Source organism: Camelus dromedarius, chromosome 2 (genome assembly GCF_036321535.1).
Source record: "Camelus dromedarius isolate mCamDro1 chromosome 2, mCamDro1.pat, whole genome shotgun sequence".
NCBI classification, from domain to species: Eukaryota; Metazoa; Chordata; class Mammalia; order Artiodactyla; family Camelidae; genus Camelus; species Camelus dromedarius.
The window spans coordinates 114809031-114827919 of NC_087437.1; the positions used below are offsets into that span (position 1 = coordinate 114809031).

An 18889-nucleotide genomic window follows, 5' to 3' on the forward strand; every position below is an offset into this window, starting at 1 on the left:
GTGTGTGTGTGTGTTCTTGGTTTTGTTTTGCTTTGTTTTATCTTGTTTGGTCTTACTTGATAATAGTGAGTTAAAATATCTTGCTAGTAATGTGTTTCTGCCAGTTTTTTTCCAGTTCATGAGAGAGGTCTTTTCATTGTGGATTATGAAATTCATCCTAATGAAATGACCCTTGTGGATAACTTAGTGAATTTTCCTTGAATTCAAGTTTCTTTGATATTAATATTAGACACCTTCCCTTGATTTCTTTTTATTTGCCATCATTTTACTCATCATTTACCTACCATTTTGTTTGTAATTTTACTTCCAGCTTCACTAAGTCATTTTGTCTTAATATATGGGCATATACTTAGATTTTTTAAATCCAGTAAGAGAATTTTTACCTTTTAGTATGTTTATCTGGTTATATTATAAATGATTACATTTAACTGAAAACATATTTGTGTGTGTATTTTTAATATTTCCTTTTTATTTTTTTCTGTTTCTAACCATTTGCTATGTTGATTTTTTTTTCCCTTTGAGTGTAGAAGGCATATAGTCTGTTTGGGTTTCAGTATTTACCTTTATAACTTTAAATAATATACTTAAGCCTATTTTTCACAACATACCCGTCTCGGTCACACAACCAACCCTCTTTAGTTTCTCATATGAAAGATGAGAAAATTAGTACTCTGGGGCCACCTGTTCTCCTCTTCCCCAATTTTATTCACTCCTTCTGGCGATTTTGTCCTACTTTATATTACTGTCATTTAAAAATAATTAAATAGTTTCCTCTTTTCCAGGAATTAAAACAATTATATTCTTTTTTTTTTTTTTTTTTTTGGTTGGGGGAGGTAATTAGGTTTATGTGGTATTTATTTATTCTTAGAGGAGGTACTGGGGATTGAACCCCTGACCTCATGCATGCTAAGCGTGTTCTTTACCACTTGAGCTATACCTTCCCCCCCAAAACAATTATATTCCTGTAATTAGAATTTCTACCTTATTTAGAGGTAATTCATATTTAATAGATTCAAGACTCAAAGCTGATGTTTTACCCTATGACTTCTCCACTTCTGAGTTATTTATTTTTATTTTAACTCTCAAACAGATTACATTTTTAACTAAATTTTTTTCAGTTTTACTGAGGTATAATTGAAGTACACGAAACTGCACATATACAATTTAACTAAACTTCTGGAGATGATGGAAGTATTTATTATCTTGATTGCTCAGAAATAATATAGGTGGAATTTCCCTTTCCTGTGTTTTCCTGAGCACTGTTTGAAACCTCCTCTTAGTGCTTATTCTGGAAGGTGAAATGTTAATAATTTCTATTCTGTTTAGATCTTCCATTGCTCAAGGGTCTGGAAGGAGGACCAAGGTTATGGGCAGCCGCATTCTGGAACTTCTGGCCCTGTGCTTTCCCTCTGAATGTGTTGACTCCATTGGAAACTGCATTGATGTCTTATCTTGTTCTGTGCACATGGGGTTACCCTTGGATTTCAGTTTGTTCCTCTGCCTGCATTGGTGTGAAAAGCTGAGTTGGAGTGACGCCATGTAGCCTGGTTTGTAAGATTCTTTTTTTTTTTTTTGTCTATTAGCACTTATTTTTATCCAACAATTGCCACTTGTCTGCAGCTCCCAGATCTTCCCAGTTAAGAAAGAAGCTCCTCTGTAAGAAGTTGACATTTGAGCAGGACCATGAATGAAGGGAAGGAATAAGCTGTTTGAAGATTTAGGGAGAGAGCCTTCCAGGTAGAAGGAAGAGCAGATAAAGAAGACCAGAGCTGGGGAAAAGCTTGATGCTGCTTTAGTTGAGAGCCTTTTCTTTGAGCCTTGCTGCACTTGCTGATGTGCAGTGGAAGAACTGTTCTAAGTGAGGGTTTTCCTGTTCTTTCCCAGCCAACTCATGCCTTTCCCAGCTCTTTCAAGAAGCAGCGGGGGTTTTGAGGAGAGGGAGATCATTTTGGAGTTTCCTTCTCTTTCTCTGGTGACATTCACTGTCCTCGCAAGCTGGGCATTGGTGTGCATGATCCTGACGTGGCCTTTCTCACTCACACCTGGCCAATAGTCTTTGAAGTTTAAGGTAAGAGGTTGAAGCTTTTCTTAGTTTCATCCTAAATAAAGTTTTATTTCTCATGGAACTCAGTTATCAATTATTCCCTTGTCCTTTTGCTCCTAAGTGCGTGTGTGTTATGTGTGTTCCCTGCCCTGCCAACCCAGATGTAGAACTCAGTGCTTCTTCAACTTCCCTCCAAACATTCCTCGTTGCCCGAAAGCATTAGTGATTTCACAGATTTTACTGAAGGTTTTGTAGGGGAGACAGAGGAGGGAAGTTACATCTTGTACTCCATCACAAACAACTGAAAAATCCTTTCTCTGTTTTATTCATTGGGTCCCCCCTCAGTCAATGCCATCACTTAGAGATTCTCTTTCTAAGTGAGTGTTAAGGATGGAACAGTGGGAGCAGTCAGCATCCTTTCCACCTTGTCCAACTACAGCCTTAGTCTGTTAATACTCTCTTCCTCCCTGGAAATAGCCGTGGAGAGCCATCTATTATTATATTTTTTTAAAAAATTGAGATAAAATTCACATAACATAAAATTAACCATTTTAAAAATTGTGGTAAGTTAAATTAACCATTTTAAAGTATACAACTCAGTGTCCTTTAGTATATTTAAACAAATTGTGCAACCACTACATCTATTTAGTTCCAAAATATTTTAATCACTCCAAAAGGAAACACCATACCCATTAAGCAGTCATACCCTGTTATTCTCCCCCACAATCCCTGGGAATCTCCAATCTGGATAGGCTAGTCCAGTAGGGAACACACACAGCACATGTGATCTGCCTATACAATGGAATATTATTTAGCCATAAAAAGAAATAAAGTTCTGATACATGCCCAATGTGGATGAATCTTGAAGACATCATGCAATTTCATATAAATGCAATCATACAAATATGACCTTTTGTGTCTGGCTTCTTTCCCTCACCATGTTTTCTTTGAGGTTCATCTACATTAAAACATGTATTCATTTCCTTATTCCTTTTCGTGGCCGAGTAATATTCCATTGTATGGATATAGCATACTTTGTTTATCCATTTATCTATTGATGGACATTTAGATTGTTTCCAACTTTTGGCTATTGTGAATAATGCTGCCATGAACATTCATGTACAAGTATCTGTTTAAATATCTGTTTTCAGTTATTTTTGAGTATATGACCAGGAGTGTAATTGCTGGGTCATTATTACATTTTAATTAGAAGGAGTCTCTATTCTTTAAAATGTGTTATGATATAATTTCCTATGGCTTCCTATAGGATTTCCACCTGTTATTTTATTCGTTCTCAATTCTCCAGTCTCACCTACTTGAAATGCTCCCATAGAACTAGTCATGGACTCCAAGGTGTGTGCTGGTAGAATTTCTTAATCCCATAAGACCTGGGCCTTCACATACTTCTTTGACTTTGCAGTTTGGTCTTTCAGGAGTGGAAAAAGTAGGTGGCTGAGATGGAAAGAGTACATGAAAGAGGAGGGTTGCTATGCCAATGCGGCCTGGCCAACGTGGAAGGGTGGATGAAAGACTGAATGAATGTAACCCAAGCTCCAAAGTCAGCTTCTGGGCTGAGGTCTCTCCCAAGAATGTTCTTTAGCTGGGTAGTCTGCCAGTGGTGTAGGACCCAAGTAAGTCCTGGTGCCCTTTTCCCTCCACCCTCAGGCCCTTGAACTTGCTGAGGTAGCAGTCATTTTCACCATAGTGTGAGTCCGTGCTGGTTTGCTAACTTTCCAAAGAAGCACTCATGCCCCTGCCTTACCTGCTACCATCCAACTAAAATACAGAACTATGTTTAGCCTAGGATTGTGCCTGGTCTTGCACATACAACACTGAGTGGCAAAACCTCTGCACTGATGGACCTGGAGTCTAATGGAGGAGTCAGGAAAAAATGCCTGTACAAACTGAGAAAACAATTCCACATTCTGCGAAGGCCAGTGAAGGGAGCGGACAGGGTGCTGAGATGGACACCAACTAGCATGTGAGGCTGCTCGGATGAGTAGGAGCCAGTTATTTTTTCTGAATTATGAATTATCTGGATTTTTTTCTCTCTGGGTTTGTTTTTTTTTTTTTTAAAGATCTTTTCTTCTTTCACTTTGATTTTCTGAAAGTTCATGGGGATGTATCTTATTTATTAGTGTAAATTTTTGTCCATTGAGTCTATTAAGCCTTTTCAAATTTGGAAATTCATGTCTCCCTTGACTTGTTTTAGGTAATTTCCGCTGATCTATTTTCTTTATTGCTTTCAGGAACTCCTATTTGTCAGGTGTTTAATCTCCCACAATGATGCTTTATGTCTTTCATATGTTTCCTATGATGTTTTCCTGTTCTTTTACTTGTATTTTAATATTTGTTATGCTCTGGAACATTTTCTCTACTTTATGTTCCAACCCTATTTCATTTTTAATAGTAAAAATGAATACTATTTTTAAAAACTCAACTTAAGAGCCTTTTCCATTTTCTTATTTTTTCATGGTATTCTGTTGTTACGGATGAAATAAGATCTTGAATTTCTCTGTTAACAAAGCATAGAGATTTTAAAACCTCTTCTCTTCCCTGAAGTATCTGTTTCTTCTTGTGTCAGTTTTTTCTCTTTGTTTATCTTTCCTTTCTCATGCTGCAGGTGTTGCTCAACTGTCTGGAGCTTCGTTGAAGCATGAAGCTCTACAGAAGCTGGAAGGGAGTGCTATTTATATAAGCAGGGCTTGTCGAAAGGAAGACTTCCCTTTAGCCAGAGGGAGCAGGAAGCTGGTTTTACCCCAAGCACTTCCCAGAAACCCTAAGCGGATGGCTTCATTGGTGAGGTGCCAACACCTACACTATCTGCCTCTTCCCGGGTAGTGAGTCTCTCGCCAGTTTGTTCATTTGCTTTAGGAGAAACTTCTGTATGTGTGTGGTGGGAATGGGGGAGGCAATAAACAAGTACTTCCCTGGAAGTTTGCATTTTCAGCTCCACTCTCCTCTTCCTCCTTTTCTGCTCTTTGTCAGCCTTTACTTTGAATATGCCTAGGGTCTGCCCTGGTTCAGGTCTGTCCTCTTAATTATAGACTCTCCACTTGTAGTCTCATCTGTGTCTCCTGCCATTCTGATAAAAAAATCATATTTTTCATATCAGCTTTCCATCTTCAAGAATTAAAAAAAAAACCTGATGGCTCTCCTCCCATTCTCTTTATTGTTATATTTTGTTATTTTATTATTTATTATTATTTTTAATTGGATCTAGGGAGAGTTAGACATTTAAACACATGAACTTAGTCTTCTGCCTTGAATTGGTAGCTACTAATTTTTTTTTTTTGGTAGCTCCTGATTTTAAAAGATTACTTCCACTGTCCTATGAGAAAGAATTGGAAGAGTGAATAGTATCTAGACTCCCAGAATTGTTATGACCCCTACATCGCTATGAAATGAACTTTTTTTAATCCCTGTTAATATTCTCTGCTCTAAAATCTGCTTTGTCTGGTTTTAATATGGTCACTCCATCTTTTTTTTTAAATTAATGTTAGCATTGTATATTTTCCCATCCTTTTACTTTTAACTTATTTTATCTTTCTCTTTAAACTGTATTTCTGAGTAAGAATCATATATCTGGCTCTTGCTTTCTTATTTAGTTTGACAATCTCAGGTTTTTTTAATTGAGATATTTAGACCTTTTACATTTAATGTGATTATTGACATGGTTAGGTTTACAACAAGAGGACACAATTCTTAGTTTTTGCATGTAATAACAGAACTTCAAAATACAGGAAGTAGAAACTTACAGAACTGCAAGGAAAAACAGACAGATCCTCAATTTATAGTCAGAGATTTTAATACTCCTATCTCAATGCTTGGTAGAACAAGTAGAAAATCAGGAAGGATATTAAATAATTGAACAACCCAGGACAGAGAGAAATAGTCAAGGAGGCAGTCTGGAGGGATGGGGACCCCAATTTGTGTGAAGAAGGCTTTTGAGAGAGAGAGGAGCAGAAAGGAAGTAGAAGATGGGAAGAGGCACAAGTGAGGCTGAAGATTTGGAGATGATAAGAGGGGGAAGCTTAAAGACTTTTCCTTAAATATAAACGGAAAGGCTTTGCCTTCACGAAAAGAATTTTGTGCACAAAGGCCAGATGCGCAGATGTTTTAGAGCACCAGAATCGTACTTCAGCGCTTCTCCTTGAAGACTCTGGTTTAACCATGATCCTGGTCACATCTGGCACGGTAGGGGACTGTGTCTCTGCTGTCTACTGCAGAGTCTACTGACTCTACCGGTGAAACAAGGTTCAGCCTCCACTTGGGAGAAGGGACGGCTCTCAGGTACTGTCTGAAATGCATCATCCTGCATTCTCTCCTCCCTTTCAGTTTAAGTCCCTTGCCCTGTAGTGGAGTTTCCAAGAGTGGAGTGGCCCACAGTGCCAGGAGGCCTCGTTTTCTACACAATGGGGGTCCTGGGAAGTTCTGTGGAAATGGATTTTTAAAACAAAGTCATGGGTAAAATATATGAGGAGTTGCATATCTAAATGGTGGCATTCTTTTGTGAAACACAATGCCATGCATTCAATCACAAATCACTTGTTGAGAAAGTATGATGTACAAGGCCATGGGAATGAAAAAATGACAAGAACAGGAAGGTTCACAATCTAGCAGGGAAAAGAAACAAGCATAGAATGAGTTGGAAAGAAAATAAAACCAGTAACCAAATATCCCAATTGTAAGTATCCATCTGGATAAAAGATCACAGAATGAATACAGCTGTGCAACTACCTCCCAGGTCAAGAGAGGGGACTTTACCAGCACCCAGAAGCCCCCCAAGTGCCCCCTCCCAATTACCAAGGTGTTGGTATCAATTTACATTCCGCCTCCCAAGAATGTAATTTGCAGTTGCTTCACCTCCTTGTGAACACTTGATTTTGTCAATCCTTTAAATTTTAGGCATTCTAATGGCATGTAGTGGTATCTCATTGTGATTTTAATCAGAACCAGATTTTATTTTGGAAAAACAAAGGCAGGAGATATTCTTACGCCAGGACATTGTGGAGCAATTCGTAATCCCTACAAATATGGAAGAGGAATTTCATAGCAGAAATACCTATGGATCTATGAATGGGAAAGGAGGCTACCCCTCCTGCTGAGAGGGTTGTCTGGGGAGAGGGCTGGGAATCGGGTCCTGGCTCAAGGACCCCCAAGTGCAGCACTGGTTCTCCCCCTTCCCACAACCTCTTCACTGTCCTGGGCCCCTGCTGCCTCCAGCCTGTGTTTAGCAAGGTCACAGCAAGCTCCTACCCAAGGCAGGCACCAGCTTTGCCAGGCACCTGTTGAAGCCACTAGACCAAAACTCTCCTGTGTTTTCCTGGCTGTTCAATCTTGCCTTCTTGCTATTTATTATGCTGGATGGGAAACCTATGCAAATACTTTATTTTGGAAAAATGCCTGGGATGACTAAAAAAAAACCCCCAGACCTCCCCAGAGTTGGAGGCAGCTGATGGTCCCAGCCGGAGCTGGTAGGCTGCCCTAGTAGGATGGAAAGCTCAAGCCTGTCAATCATTTACCCAGCAGGGATGGGAGGGTGGTGAGCTTTTCAACAGAAATCCCCTCCGGAGAAAGGAATTAAGGTGTCTGTTGTGCTGGGCTTTCCTGAGGCAACACTGGTAGAACAAGAGGTGTGAAGAGGGTGCAGGTGATTTGCCCCCTCAGGGCTGGGCCCTCCCAGGTTTATGGGGCGACCTCCACTGGCCTTTCTCAAGCAGGAAATAGGCTGTTTGCTAATGCTTTTCCCCTGCCACACACACCTGCAAAAGCCAGTTGGTGGTATTTTAAAATAATTTACTACAATGAAATTTCTGTGTTTTCCTTTGGATATTTGCCCAGCAATTGGCTTTGTGCTTTTTGATTCAAGAAATGGTTTCAAATATACAGGACCTCAGATTTCAATCTCTCTCTGTCTCTTACGCACACATACACACACACAAGCACCTGTGCCTCTTGGGTGAGAAAGGGTGAGGATACTACCTGCGAAGTGGGGTGGCTTTTTAAAAATCTTTGAAGCCTTAGTTAAATCTGTTTCACTCACTTGTTCTCCACCCACCTCCCCAACTTCCTCTGCTTACTCCCTACTGTGACTGTTAAGCCTCAGGGCATTGCCAATTCCAATTTCATTTGTCTGAAACTGATGTTTCCTGCAGAAGAAATGTGCGATACCTTTGCCTTTGCTCTGGGTCTGACTTGGTTTAGCAAGGTGCTCCCCTATTCCTCCTGTGTGCGGACCGAGCACACCACAGCCAGTGGTCCCTGGCCGGAAACCCACCACTCGGGTATCTGGTGCCCAGTGCTTCTTCAGCTACAGGGAGGAGCTCGCTGTTCTATCACTGATAGGAACACCGCCTTCAGGGGGTTAAAAAGAAAACCACAGGCCTAAAATGGCATCACTTGGGCTAAAAGCCCATAATACCAAACCTCGATTTGACACCTACCTAACTGCATGCAGTTTCCATCTTCCTCAGAGATGTGTAGACAAAGAATGTTGCCTGCCATTCGGGTAGACAACGGAGGTTGCCCGCCATCAAGCCATCGGCCACTGCAGCTGCCCCCGGTGATGTGCCCTGAGGGGATTTCAGGATGGAGAAAATGGGATACGGGCACTGGATAGTTAAGCTGCTTATCAAAGGAGTAATTTCAATGAGCCTAGACTCTTGAATCTTCCCAAACACAGAAAAGCACTAAAACCCTTAACTTGAGGTGTCTGTTTTTGGTGATTAGCAGTAATATTTTGATGTCCTACTACTTGTTTTTTGCTTTTTTTCTTCCTAACAAAACCCCTTATATATCCTCGCTTCTCCCTCACCTCTTTGGAGCAGTTCCTCAGGGTAGTCTGAGAGGCTGCCTTCCTGCCCTATCCTCCTCAGTAAGTTTCCCGAATAAAACATAACTCTCAAATTTGAGGCTGTGCATTTTTTTTTTCAGTTGACAAACGTAATCTTTTTTTTTTTGGTTTATACCTATGCATATATTTCTTTTTAATTTATTTACTTACTTTTATTGAAGTACAGTTGATTTATAATGTTGTATTAGTTACAGGTGAACAGCAAAGTGATTCAGAGTCTTTTTCAGATCCTTTGTCACCGTAGGTTATTACAAGATATTGAATATAGTTCCCTATGCTACACAGTAGGACCTTGTTGTTTGACAAATGTGATCGTAATCAGCCAGTTTGGCATTTTCTAATCAGCACCAAAGAAGTCATCTGTCTCATGGGCTGAGGAAGGAGAGGCGATCTGCATGATAAAACACTTGCCATTTCCTCCCCCGACAAAAAAAACATGTCCTGCTGTGAAAAGAACGTTTTTCTGTTGCCAGTAGCTCCCTTGCCGCAGCCTGCTTCCTATAAAACCCCCCATTGTGTACAAACCCTCAGAGCGCCCTTGGAGTTGTTCGGGGGATGCTGCCTGATTCATGAATTAGCTAATAAAGCCGATTCGATCTTCAGATTTACTCCACTGGATTTGTTTTTTGATGGGAGCATTGCAATTCAGCCCCTCAGGGCATTGAGCTGGCTCTTCCTGTGCCAACGACAAAACTTCCAGGTTTATCATTGTGTTCACTGGACAAAGAGGGGAAAGGATGCTCTGAGAATTCATGGAGGACCCAGGCTTCTGCCCTCTTCAGGAATGGTGCTCACCCTGCTGCCCCCACCCCCGATGCACACATGAAACACCTCCGCGTCCCCAGGGAGCAATTAGGGATTATTTTTAGTGAACTAACACTTATGTGCAGAAGGAAATTGGAACTTGTGGTTGCACGAATGTCTTCTCACGTTCAAGGGGCTTCTAGTATCTTCAAGTGACTTGAGCATGTTGCTAATTTTTTTGTTGTTGTTTTTTGTAGTTCAGCCCTTGTGACTTTGGAAATCACAAATATTTTCACATTGAATTACAATTGTTGCCAATTTCTGAAGATATCATTGCTGCTCATTACTGCTTTGAAATTGCCTCCCCCGCTGGATAATGTCACTTTGTGCTTTAATAAAGGAGCACAAAGAATACTATGCCATAGTTTTAAAAGAGTTTGATAACATATTTCAATAAAATGGATTCCTCTTGAAATCTTACATATTTACTTTTTTTGGTTTATATTTAAAAGTATTCATCTGAGGTAAGGCCATAATCCCTCACCACTCTGAGCACACAGTCTAAACTCCAGCGAGAAGACCCTGTTCTATTATCTGGAGATGAGTGGTCTTACTTTTTATGCAGAAAGAGCAGGAATGTGCATACTCTTCTGACAGGTTATTGCAACCTTATGAACTGGAAATGAGAATTTTCCAATCCCAGTGTGTGGGTTTCCATGACCAGGTGGCTTGCTCCCCACCATGGATGGAGCAGTCCTCGGCAAGTTCCTTTCTTTTCCAAGCCCAGTTTCCTTACCTGTGAAATCAGCTGATCACAGTGCCTATGTCCTGTGTTACTGTGACAATAGAAAGATGTGATTTAACACTGTGGAGCGCGCCCTCCTCCACAGCTTCCAGAATATCCCCCTCCTTGCCCTTCTGGCTGCCTCGCTGCGTCCCCCTCGTCCTCCCAGCCTCTGCACGTGAAACATCCTCAGATCAGCCCTTGGCCTCTTCGATGCCTCATCTGTGTTCACGTCCAGTGTGATCCTTTCTGGCTGCACAGCCCCAGTAGCATCCGGGCTGAGAGCGCCCACATGGGTCTGTCCCTGAACTTCAGCTTCACACTTCTAAGTGCTCATTCGGTGTCTCCACTCGAGGCAGCTCGGACCAAAGGCATGGAAGATAAATCTAATCTGCCTCATCAGAACCCTTTCTTTCCAGAGTCTCCTTCTTGCAGAAAATGGTAACCCCATGCTTCCAGTTGATCAAGTCCCAAATCTTGGCCTTGTCCTTTAAGCTTCTTGTCTTCACATCCTGCACCCAAGCCATTAAGAAATTTGATCAACTCTACCTTCAGACACATTCTCTTCTCCCCTTGTGCAGACCCCCATCTCACGCCTGGAATGTCACCATTCATGCTGTCCCTGCTCCCTGGCAGCGAGAAAGCACAGCGCATCTAAGGTGGGGAGAAGCCGGGTGGCACATGGCCAAGCATGGGGTTTGGGGGCCAGGTTCCATCTTTGGTTTATTAATATTTGTCACACAAATTGTGCATTAATTATGAATGTGCTGTAGTTTTCAGACTCTTTCCATTTAGGACAACAGGGGCCGACATGAAAGTAGGATTCTCTGGGGAGTTTCAGAGGCCTTTGATTCCAGAACGCTAAACCCATGGAGGCAATTAAGGTGTGTTATCTGAGAGGGTGGACTTTCAGGGGCTTTATGAGTATAGGAAGCCAGTGGATCCATTTCAGGAAGTGGCTTCCCAGAGACGGGGCCTGGGACAAACAGTATCTTTCTCCAGGGTTCCTCAGGGTAGAAGATTCCAGTGCCTACTCACACACAGGGCCAGGGAGGGGCCGGGACATGACACGGGTGACTGTGAGGATGAATGGGCTGTGGCCTGGGAGCAGCATTGGAGTCCCTGGGCCATGAAGGCGTCGGCACCTGGAAGTCAGCAGGTGAGCCGGGGACCCCAAAGTCTAAAGGCTGGGCCTCGCCCCTCCCCCACGTCCAGGGCCACCATTAGTGCTGGGGTCCTGAGCCGTCATACATCCAGGGGAGGGAACAAGGAAACGTGGCTGGCTTTAGACTTCTCTGGATCAGAGCCAAACTTGATTTGATTTAAAGACGCAAAGAACTGCAGCATGCCTTATCCCAGGAGGGTCATATTATAATTTCCATTCATAACTACAGTTTCCTGGAAAACATCAGAGTTTGACTCATGTTTCCTTCTTAATTGTGAAGTTTGGGATTATATGTTGTACCTCAGAAGGAGTCCGTACTTTAGTCAAAACAACCTTGGTCACGACTGCCTGGTCCCAAAGATGTGGGCAGAGACAGGCATCTGTGTGAGGGCTCTGGTGGTTGCAACGTGACAAAAGAGAGGTTCCCAGGACCTGACGTCTTGTCTTAGGAGTGAACGGGAGCAGAAGAGCAAGAGGAAACCTGGAGAGGCGCTCTTACACCCCCTTCCTTCAGGGAGGGGGTCCCGGTCTTATTTGGACCTACTTCCTGTCTGGGAAGGAGGCATCCGTTAGTCACTTCCACCAGCTATGGGGTTTCAAGCTTGGATTCATGGATTTGATATCACATTTCAGCTAATCCAGCCAGAGCCCCATTAACAGAAGCTCTGTGGAGTGATGGTTCTAGAAAGAACCAAATATGGACATGAGATAATTCACTTAAATATATGGATATAGTCTGGACATGAAAGCAGTTAGGCTATAGGGCACGCTTCCACTTGAATTGATGTATTTGCCCCCTGCTTACCCGTCTGGTTCAAATCCTGGGTCTTTTACTCACTAGCCCTGTGACCCTGGGCAAATAACTTAATCTCTGTGTGCTTTGATTTCTTCCTTTATCAACTGTGGTTAAAATAGCATTTATCTCATTGGGTTCTCAAGTATCCCATCGGACCAAATTAGTAAATAAAAGGTAAGCTTGGCATCTAGTAAGGGCTTAATGAATTGTAATCACTGTTACATTAGTCTTACCTGAGTAGGAGAGAGAAAGGGACATATTTTATTTTAGTAGTGACAGAATTCAGAGAAAGAGTTTGAAAAAAAACTATTTTAGAATGAAATATTGCCATTTGCTGCAACATGGATGGGCCTAGAGATTAGCATGCTAAGTGAAGTAAGTCATACAAAGACAAATATTATATGGTATCACTTATATGTGGAATCTAAAGAAAGACACAAATGAACTTATTTACAAAACAGAAACAGACTCACAGATACAGAAACTAATGGTGACCAAAGGGGAGAGGGAAGGGGGAAAGGACAAATTAGGAATCTGGAATTAATAGATGCAAACTAATATACATAAAATAGATAAGCAGTGAGGATTTACTGTATAGCCCAGGGAACTGTATTCAATATGTTGTAATAACCTGTAATGGAAAATAATCTGAAAACATATATAACTGAATCACTTTGCTGTATACCTGAAACTAACACAATATTGTAAATCAACCATACTTCAATTTAAAAAAAGCGGTTTCATTTTAAAATCTATAATCACACCATTAACTAGAATAATTTCTCTAAACACATTCTAGATTGTGACCATCAAGTAAGGGCTGACAGAGTATCATTCTGTTTTCAAAGATTCTGTTTTTCTTTTTTACTGATTTAGATTTATTTTTGCAATTTAAAGAGTAGTTTAAAACTGCTTGTTTCATCACAAATAAATGATGGCCTTTCTGATCTAAATCCCTGACCTAAATAGGATGGCACATCCCAGCCCTCCTATCTTCTCTGGGGTCAGGAGGCTAAAATGTGCAGCCCTACCTCCTTCCAAACAGAGATGGCCCTGTTGCCTGGAGCCTAGACATTGGCAAAAAATAGAAAAGAGATATGTATATGGAGGACTGTTCCTTAAAGCCCTACTTTCTGATGTTGCTAGAAGGTTTTCCTGTTGCTAGATCTCATCAATGATGCAGATTATCAGGTGTAACTGGTAAGGCTTAAAGGCATCAGAAGAGACTCACGGGGTATACGCACATTACTGGTGAGAGCCTCTGCCTGCAGGGCAAGCATGTGGTGGCTGGGTTTCTCATCACCATCTCAGTGGCCTGGTCTGAGGGACCAGAAGACCCTTTCAGGAGGAAGCATGAAGTCAGGAGAGCATCAGCCAGACTCCTGCCTTGCTGGATCCAGAAGCGTGGGCTGCATCCTTCCTGGCCTCCTGACCCTTGTCTGGAAGCCTCCCCTTCCACCTTCCTGGTCTTAGGGCCAGGGTCTTACCGGGCCACACCAGCATGCCTGGCCACCTGGCTCCATGTCCACGCTGACCTGCTGTGGCTCTCTTTCCTGCAGGAGATAGTGACGGCTGGAGCCCTGGTGGCTCTACTCCAAGACCCCTTGAGATGGAGGGGCTTCATGTAAGACTCAGCCCTTCCACAGAGCAGGGTATTTCCTTCTGCATTGGGACAGAGGCATCCTGGGGTGCCAGGGAATCAGCCAGTGTGTGTGTGTGTGATTAGATCACAACCAGAAACCATCACCAGTATTCCTAAAGCAGTCAGACCTCATCTGGCCGTCTTGGCGGTTCTTTCCAGCTAAAAGAGCAGTCATTAGCCTCTGGTACCACTGTACTTCCATCCCCAGAAAAGAAACCAGTGACATCCTGTCCTTGGCAGCAAGCAGCCCTCCTAACTGGGCCTCATGCCAATGCCTAGAAAGCCAACTGACCAGGCACGTTTCACTTTGCCTTTTTTTCCTTCTGACTTTTGCTGCCTTATGAGTGGGGGCCTACTGCATTAGAAAATGACATTGTCCTTCTTTTGTGGTTTATAGTAATTACCTGGTTTTTTTTTTTGTTTTTTTTTTTTTAGGAAGCCCTGTACTTCCTGCCCTGCCTCTGAGTTTAAGCCAGGATAGGGCAACAGTTTTGGGGGAGGTTGCTCAGGCATCTTTGAGGTGAATATCAGCCCAGGCCCCAAGTGCACTGGCTATGATCACCAGCACCTTAGCAGACAGAATAATGGTCTGGACACAGAAACAAACATTGTCCATTTCATAGACAACCACATCCAAAAGGTTTATTTCTGACTTGCAAACAAATCCCATTGACCCAGCTGCAAGTTGTTTTTTTTTTTTCAGCTGTCATGAAATCACCCACATAAATACATATAATAAATACAAAAACAGGATTTTTTTTTTAAGTCTTTGGTATAGAGAGCTTTTCTTCTCTTCTCTTCTCATCTCGCCTCCTTCCACGTGTTCTAAGCCAATTTCCTCATGTTCACATTATTCCTTTGGACACAGAAACAGTCCAGAAATAAACTCTGTGCCAGGACCTTGAAGCACTCAGCAGGCTGGGTCCCGGCTTCTCTCCGGGCTCGGGGAGGGGCAGGCCCTCAGAACTCACACATAGTCGTTCAGCCTGTACCCGCTGTGCGAGGCCGAGATGGCCGAGGGGGCCCGATTGTCCTTGTAGGCGTCGGGGGGCCGGTAGGCGGGCGCGGTGGCCGGGCCGGCCCAGGGCTGGTAGGGCCCGGAGGGCGCCTCGTCCTGGCAGGCGAGGCAGAGCAGCGTGCCGCCGATGAGCGACAGGGACGAGGAGATGAAGCCGAGGTACAGGGCCTGCCCGATCTCGAACTTCATGCCGCTGGGCAGCAGCGGGTTGTAGAAGTTCTGCACCACGTCGTGGGTGGTCCAGGAGACGGCCACCATGCAGAGCAGGCCGGCCAGGAGGAAGAGCGCGCCGCCCAGCACGGCGAACGTGGACTTGGCCGGGGTGCCCTTGGCGCAGCGCGTGCACTTCATGCCGACCACGGCGCAGGCGCAGGCCACGCCCGACAGCAGGCAGGAGATGACCATGAGCGCGCGGGCCGCCTGCAGGTCCCGCGGCAGCGCCAGCAGCGAGCGGTAGATCTGGCACTGGTAGATGCCCGTGCTGTGCCACACGCACTCCATCCACAGCCCCTTCAGGTAGGACACGGCCGTCAGGATGTTGGTGCCCACGTGCGCCGTCCGGCGCCAGTGCGGCAGGATGGTGGTGATGAGCGTGCCCACCAGGCCCAGGAAGCTGAGCACGAAGCCCAGGAGCTGCACGGCTGTGCTGGCCATGGCCCCGCCGGCGGCTGCCTCGCTCGCTCAGGCGCCCGCAGGAGTCCTAATGAAGCCGGGAGGCGGGGCGGGGGAAAGGAAACGGGTTAAATATTATCTCGATGCATGTATTCTTGCCACGGAAAGGGAGACTTCCATAGGCAGTTGGTACCGCGATTAGCATATTTTTCAAAATAGTTTCTGAGACTGGATGGGGTGACAGAATAAGCGGCTGGTTGTCTTAGACGCTTTCCCTGGAAGACCAGAACTAGGAGGGGTGACAGCGACATCTGGCTGGCCTGTGCCTTCCAAGGACCCCAGGGAAGGACACTGGAGAGCTCCCACATCTCTTAGTACTTACCAGCCACGTGTGGGAAGTTCCTTCTTACTCTACCCTTGAACTCTGCTACATTTGAATCTCACTTGGTTCTGTTTGATCGGCAATCACTTTGGTTGTTCAGTCAACAAATGGACTGGCAGTTCTTTAGGCTGGGCTGCTTCTGAGTTAGAGAGCAGCCTTAGGCTGCCAGTCAGCAGGAAGCATTTTCTGAAGGCAAGAGGCTTCCCGCTGTGCTCAGGCAGGGAGGTTTAGGACCCAACAGGCAGGTCAGACACTTCCTTCCAGAATCCCCAGATGTGACCTTAGCGATTATCTACTGACGTCAGAGGAGAGGGATGACCAAGGTCATCAGCTCCTTCAATCCTGCGGCCAGGGGCCAGGACCACAAACCAAGGACCTTCCCCTCGGGCAGGGCACCTCCCCTCACACCACTCTGAAGAGGGGCGGGCTGGTTACAAGTCAAAGGCTGCTCCCTGGGTTCAGAGATCTGGGTGTGTGGAGCCATTTCAGAGTTTGTCAAAAGTTCTAACCAAGGCAAAATTCCAAACACTGCTTGGGGGCAAAGATCCAGCATGTATGTAGTGCAGGCATACAAGGGATATTTGGGAAATACGGGGAGGGAGGAGGAGGAGAAACAGGGAGGGAGGGAAGTGGATGGAAGGAACAGAGGATGGAAGGAAAAATGGGAGGGAGAGTGGAACGACCAGTGTGGACACCACCAGCTCCTCTCTCCCACCCAGAGCAGGGTGAGGAGCAAAAGAAAATTAGGAGTCCCGGGCCCAGGGCCACCCCCACCCTCTGGGTGCCTTGGGGCCTCTCTCGCTTTAAAACAAGGGAGCTGGACTTCATGCCCCCAAAGTGTCTTTGAGGGACAAGTCAGTTCAGCATCCCAAACTGGTGAGAATTCAGTAGGCAAAACCCACTCCTTTCAGAGCAGATGAATGTTCTGCACTTAAGCACAGGAAGTCTTCAGGGAGCAAAAGTGCATGGGGGGTAGGTGTCACCCAACACACACTGTCCTGCGAGCCATCTCTGGGATCCCACAGGCCCTCCTGTCCCTAATCCTGGGTCCGTCGTGAAGAAATCACCCACTACATCATGATGAAGGATTTGGTTGGTAACAGGTGATGATTCCAAGAGGGCAGACCATCTTGCTGGATTTAAAAACATATACAGGGCTTACAAATCCTCACATTGGAGGAGGCAGTCTTTAATTCTGTCCTGCTTAACAAACAAGCTGGACAACAAGATGCCATTGTGCTGGACAGGATGTCGTGGGATGAGGTCAGGGGTTTTGCTGGTGTTAATAATGACTCTTTGTCCTGGACCCTGTGTTCTTTACTCACGCTTCCAGCTGATGGCCACGTGTGTCTTGCTGAGAAGCTGGCTTTCCTTAGGAAGTCTTCCCTCCACTCAGCAAGCACCCACTCTGTGCAGGTGCTGGGCTTGGGGCAGGGGGCAGGGACCCCAGGTCCCTGCTGCTCAAGGAAGGGTGGGGCACTGTCCTGCGGTCACTGCCAGGGAGGAGGTGGGGCCCAGAAGGGGCAGCTCTGATGTGTGGGGACAGAGTTGCCTCCACCGACCTCCCAGATGCACTGGGTGCCCAAACAGAGCTGACACAGAAAGCACCGATTCCCTGGGCCTGGGTGATGCTGGGCGCTATGCTGAGCCCTCACACACGCTGCCTGGTTTTTTATTCCCCTCAAAAACCCAGCGAAGCAGCGACTGTCCCCACCCCTGCTTTCCACATGGGGAAACTGGGTGCAGGGGATGAAATTTCTTTTTGTAGCCTGGCTACTGTTTTCCCTAGTTTAATTCCTTGCTGACACTCTGCCTTTCCGAATTCAGTGGGACTAAAGTTAGCAGGAGGGCCTGGGGCGGTGACTGTCCCCAGTGAAGACGTCCAGTTACAGGGGTTCAGGCGGCCAGCACGGCCCGCTGTTCTAGTTTGCTGGGGACTGAGAGGCCGCCCGGTGGGGGACTTGAAGCGCTGAAATTGGAACAGTCCCAGGCAAACCATGACAGTCGGTTCCTCCAGGAAGCCCCCAGTCTGTGGGCTTCTCCAAATGGCCTCTGAGATCCTTCTAGGAACGCCTGGAGGCTGCCTCCAGCCCGGTGGCCACACAGTCTGTCCGGGATTCTGGGCCTTCGGAGGCTTCTCACAGCACTTGCCTGTCAAGGTCAGTCATTCAGGATCCTGAGCCTAAAGAATGCGGTGTAAAAGCTAAGCCTGCTCGACCCCATTAGTCTAGGGAAGTGGACCACAAGTTTGTTGGAGGTCTAAATATTTATGGAGAGCAATGACTGCTAATTTTAGAAACCATTAGGTTGCTATATTTAAACTTGTGCTGGAAGGATTTGCTAATTTAAGAAGTGAGTGTTAATGAGCCCCCAACTCCCAGACACCAGCTCCCCACCCCCTTCTCTGCCGTTACCCACAGCTGCTACTGGGATTAGGTCATAATTCAACTTCCCAGCAACCACTTTTCACTTTAGAGCCATTCAATGGAAAAACCACCTTAAATGTACAGATTTCCTTAGAAACCACTGAAGGCTCATCCCTGATGCTTTGGAAGGAACCTGCCCTGGCGTGGCCTCCCAGGATGGGCAGTGCATGTGGGGCTCAGCTGGCCTGCAGTTGGCTTCACCCCAGGCTACCCTTTTCCTGCAGACGTGCTTGTGGAAACATTTGCTAGAGAGATGTGAGTCCAAGACAAATGTGGTTCTAAGAATCAAGTTCCAAAAAGACCTTGACAGGCTGGCTGGGCGGGGCTGAAGGTAGTCCAGATGATGCATTCCAGGAATAAACGTTGGGTCTTGCATTTGGGTTCACAGGGCCCCCGAAGCACACTCCTGGGTGGACAGTG

At 45.1% G+C, this 18889-nt stretch overlaps 1 protein-coding gene across 1 annotated transcript in view; it reads right to left on the minus strand.

Annotated features, from left to right (window-relative positions):
• Positions 1-14638: 14638 nt before the first annotated feature.
• CLDN14 (claudin 14) overlaps positions 14639-18889 on the minus strand; it is a 57222-nt gene continuing 52971 nt past the window's right edge. Inside the window, exon 3 of the mRNA XM_064475803.1 lies at positions 14639-15749. Coding sequence (XP_064331873.1) covers positions 14999-15703 — 705 coding nt within the window. The 5' untranslated portion in view covers positions 15704-15749 and the 3' untranslated portion in view covers positions 14639-14998. The remainder of the gene's footprint in view (positions 15750-18889) is intronic.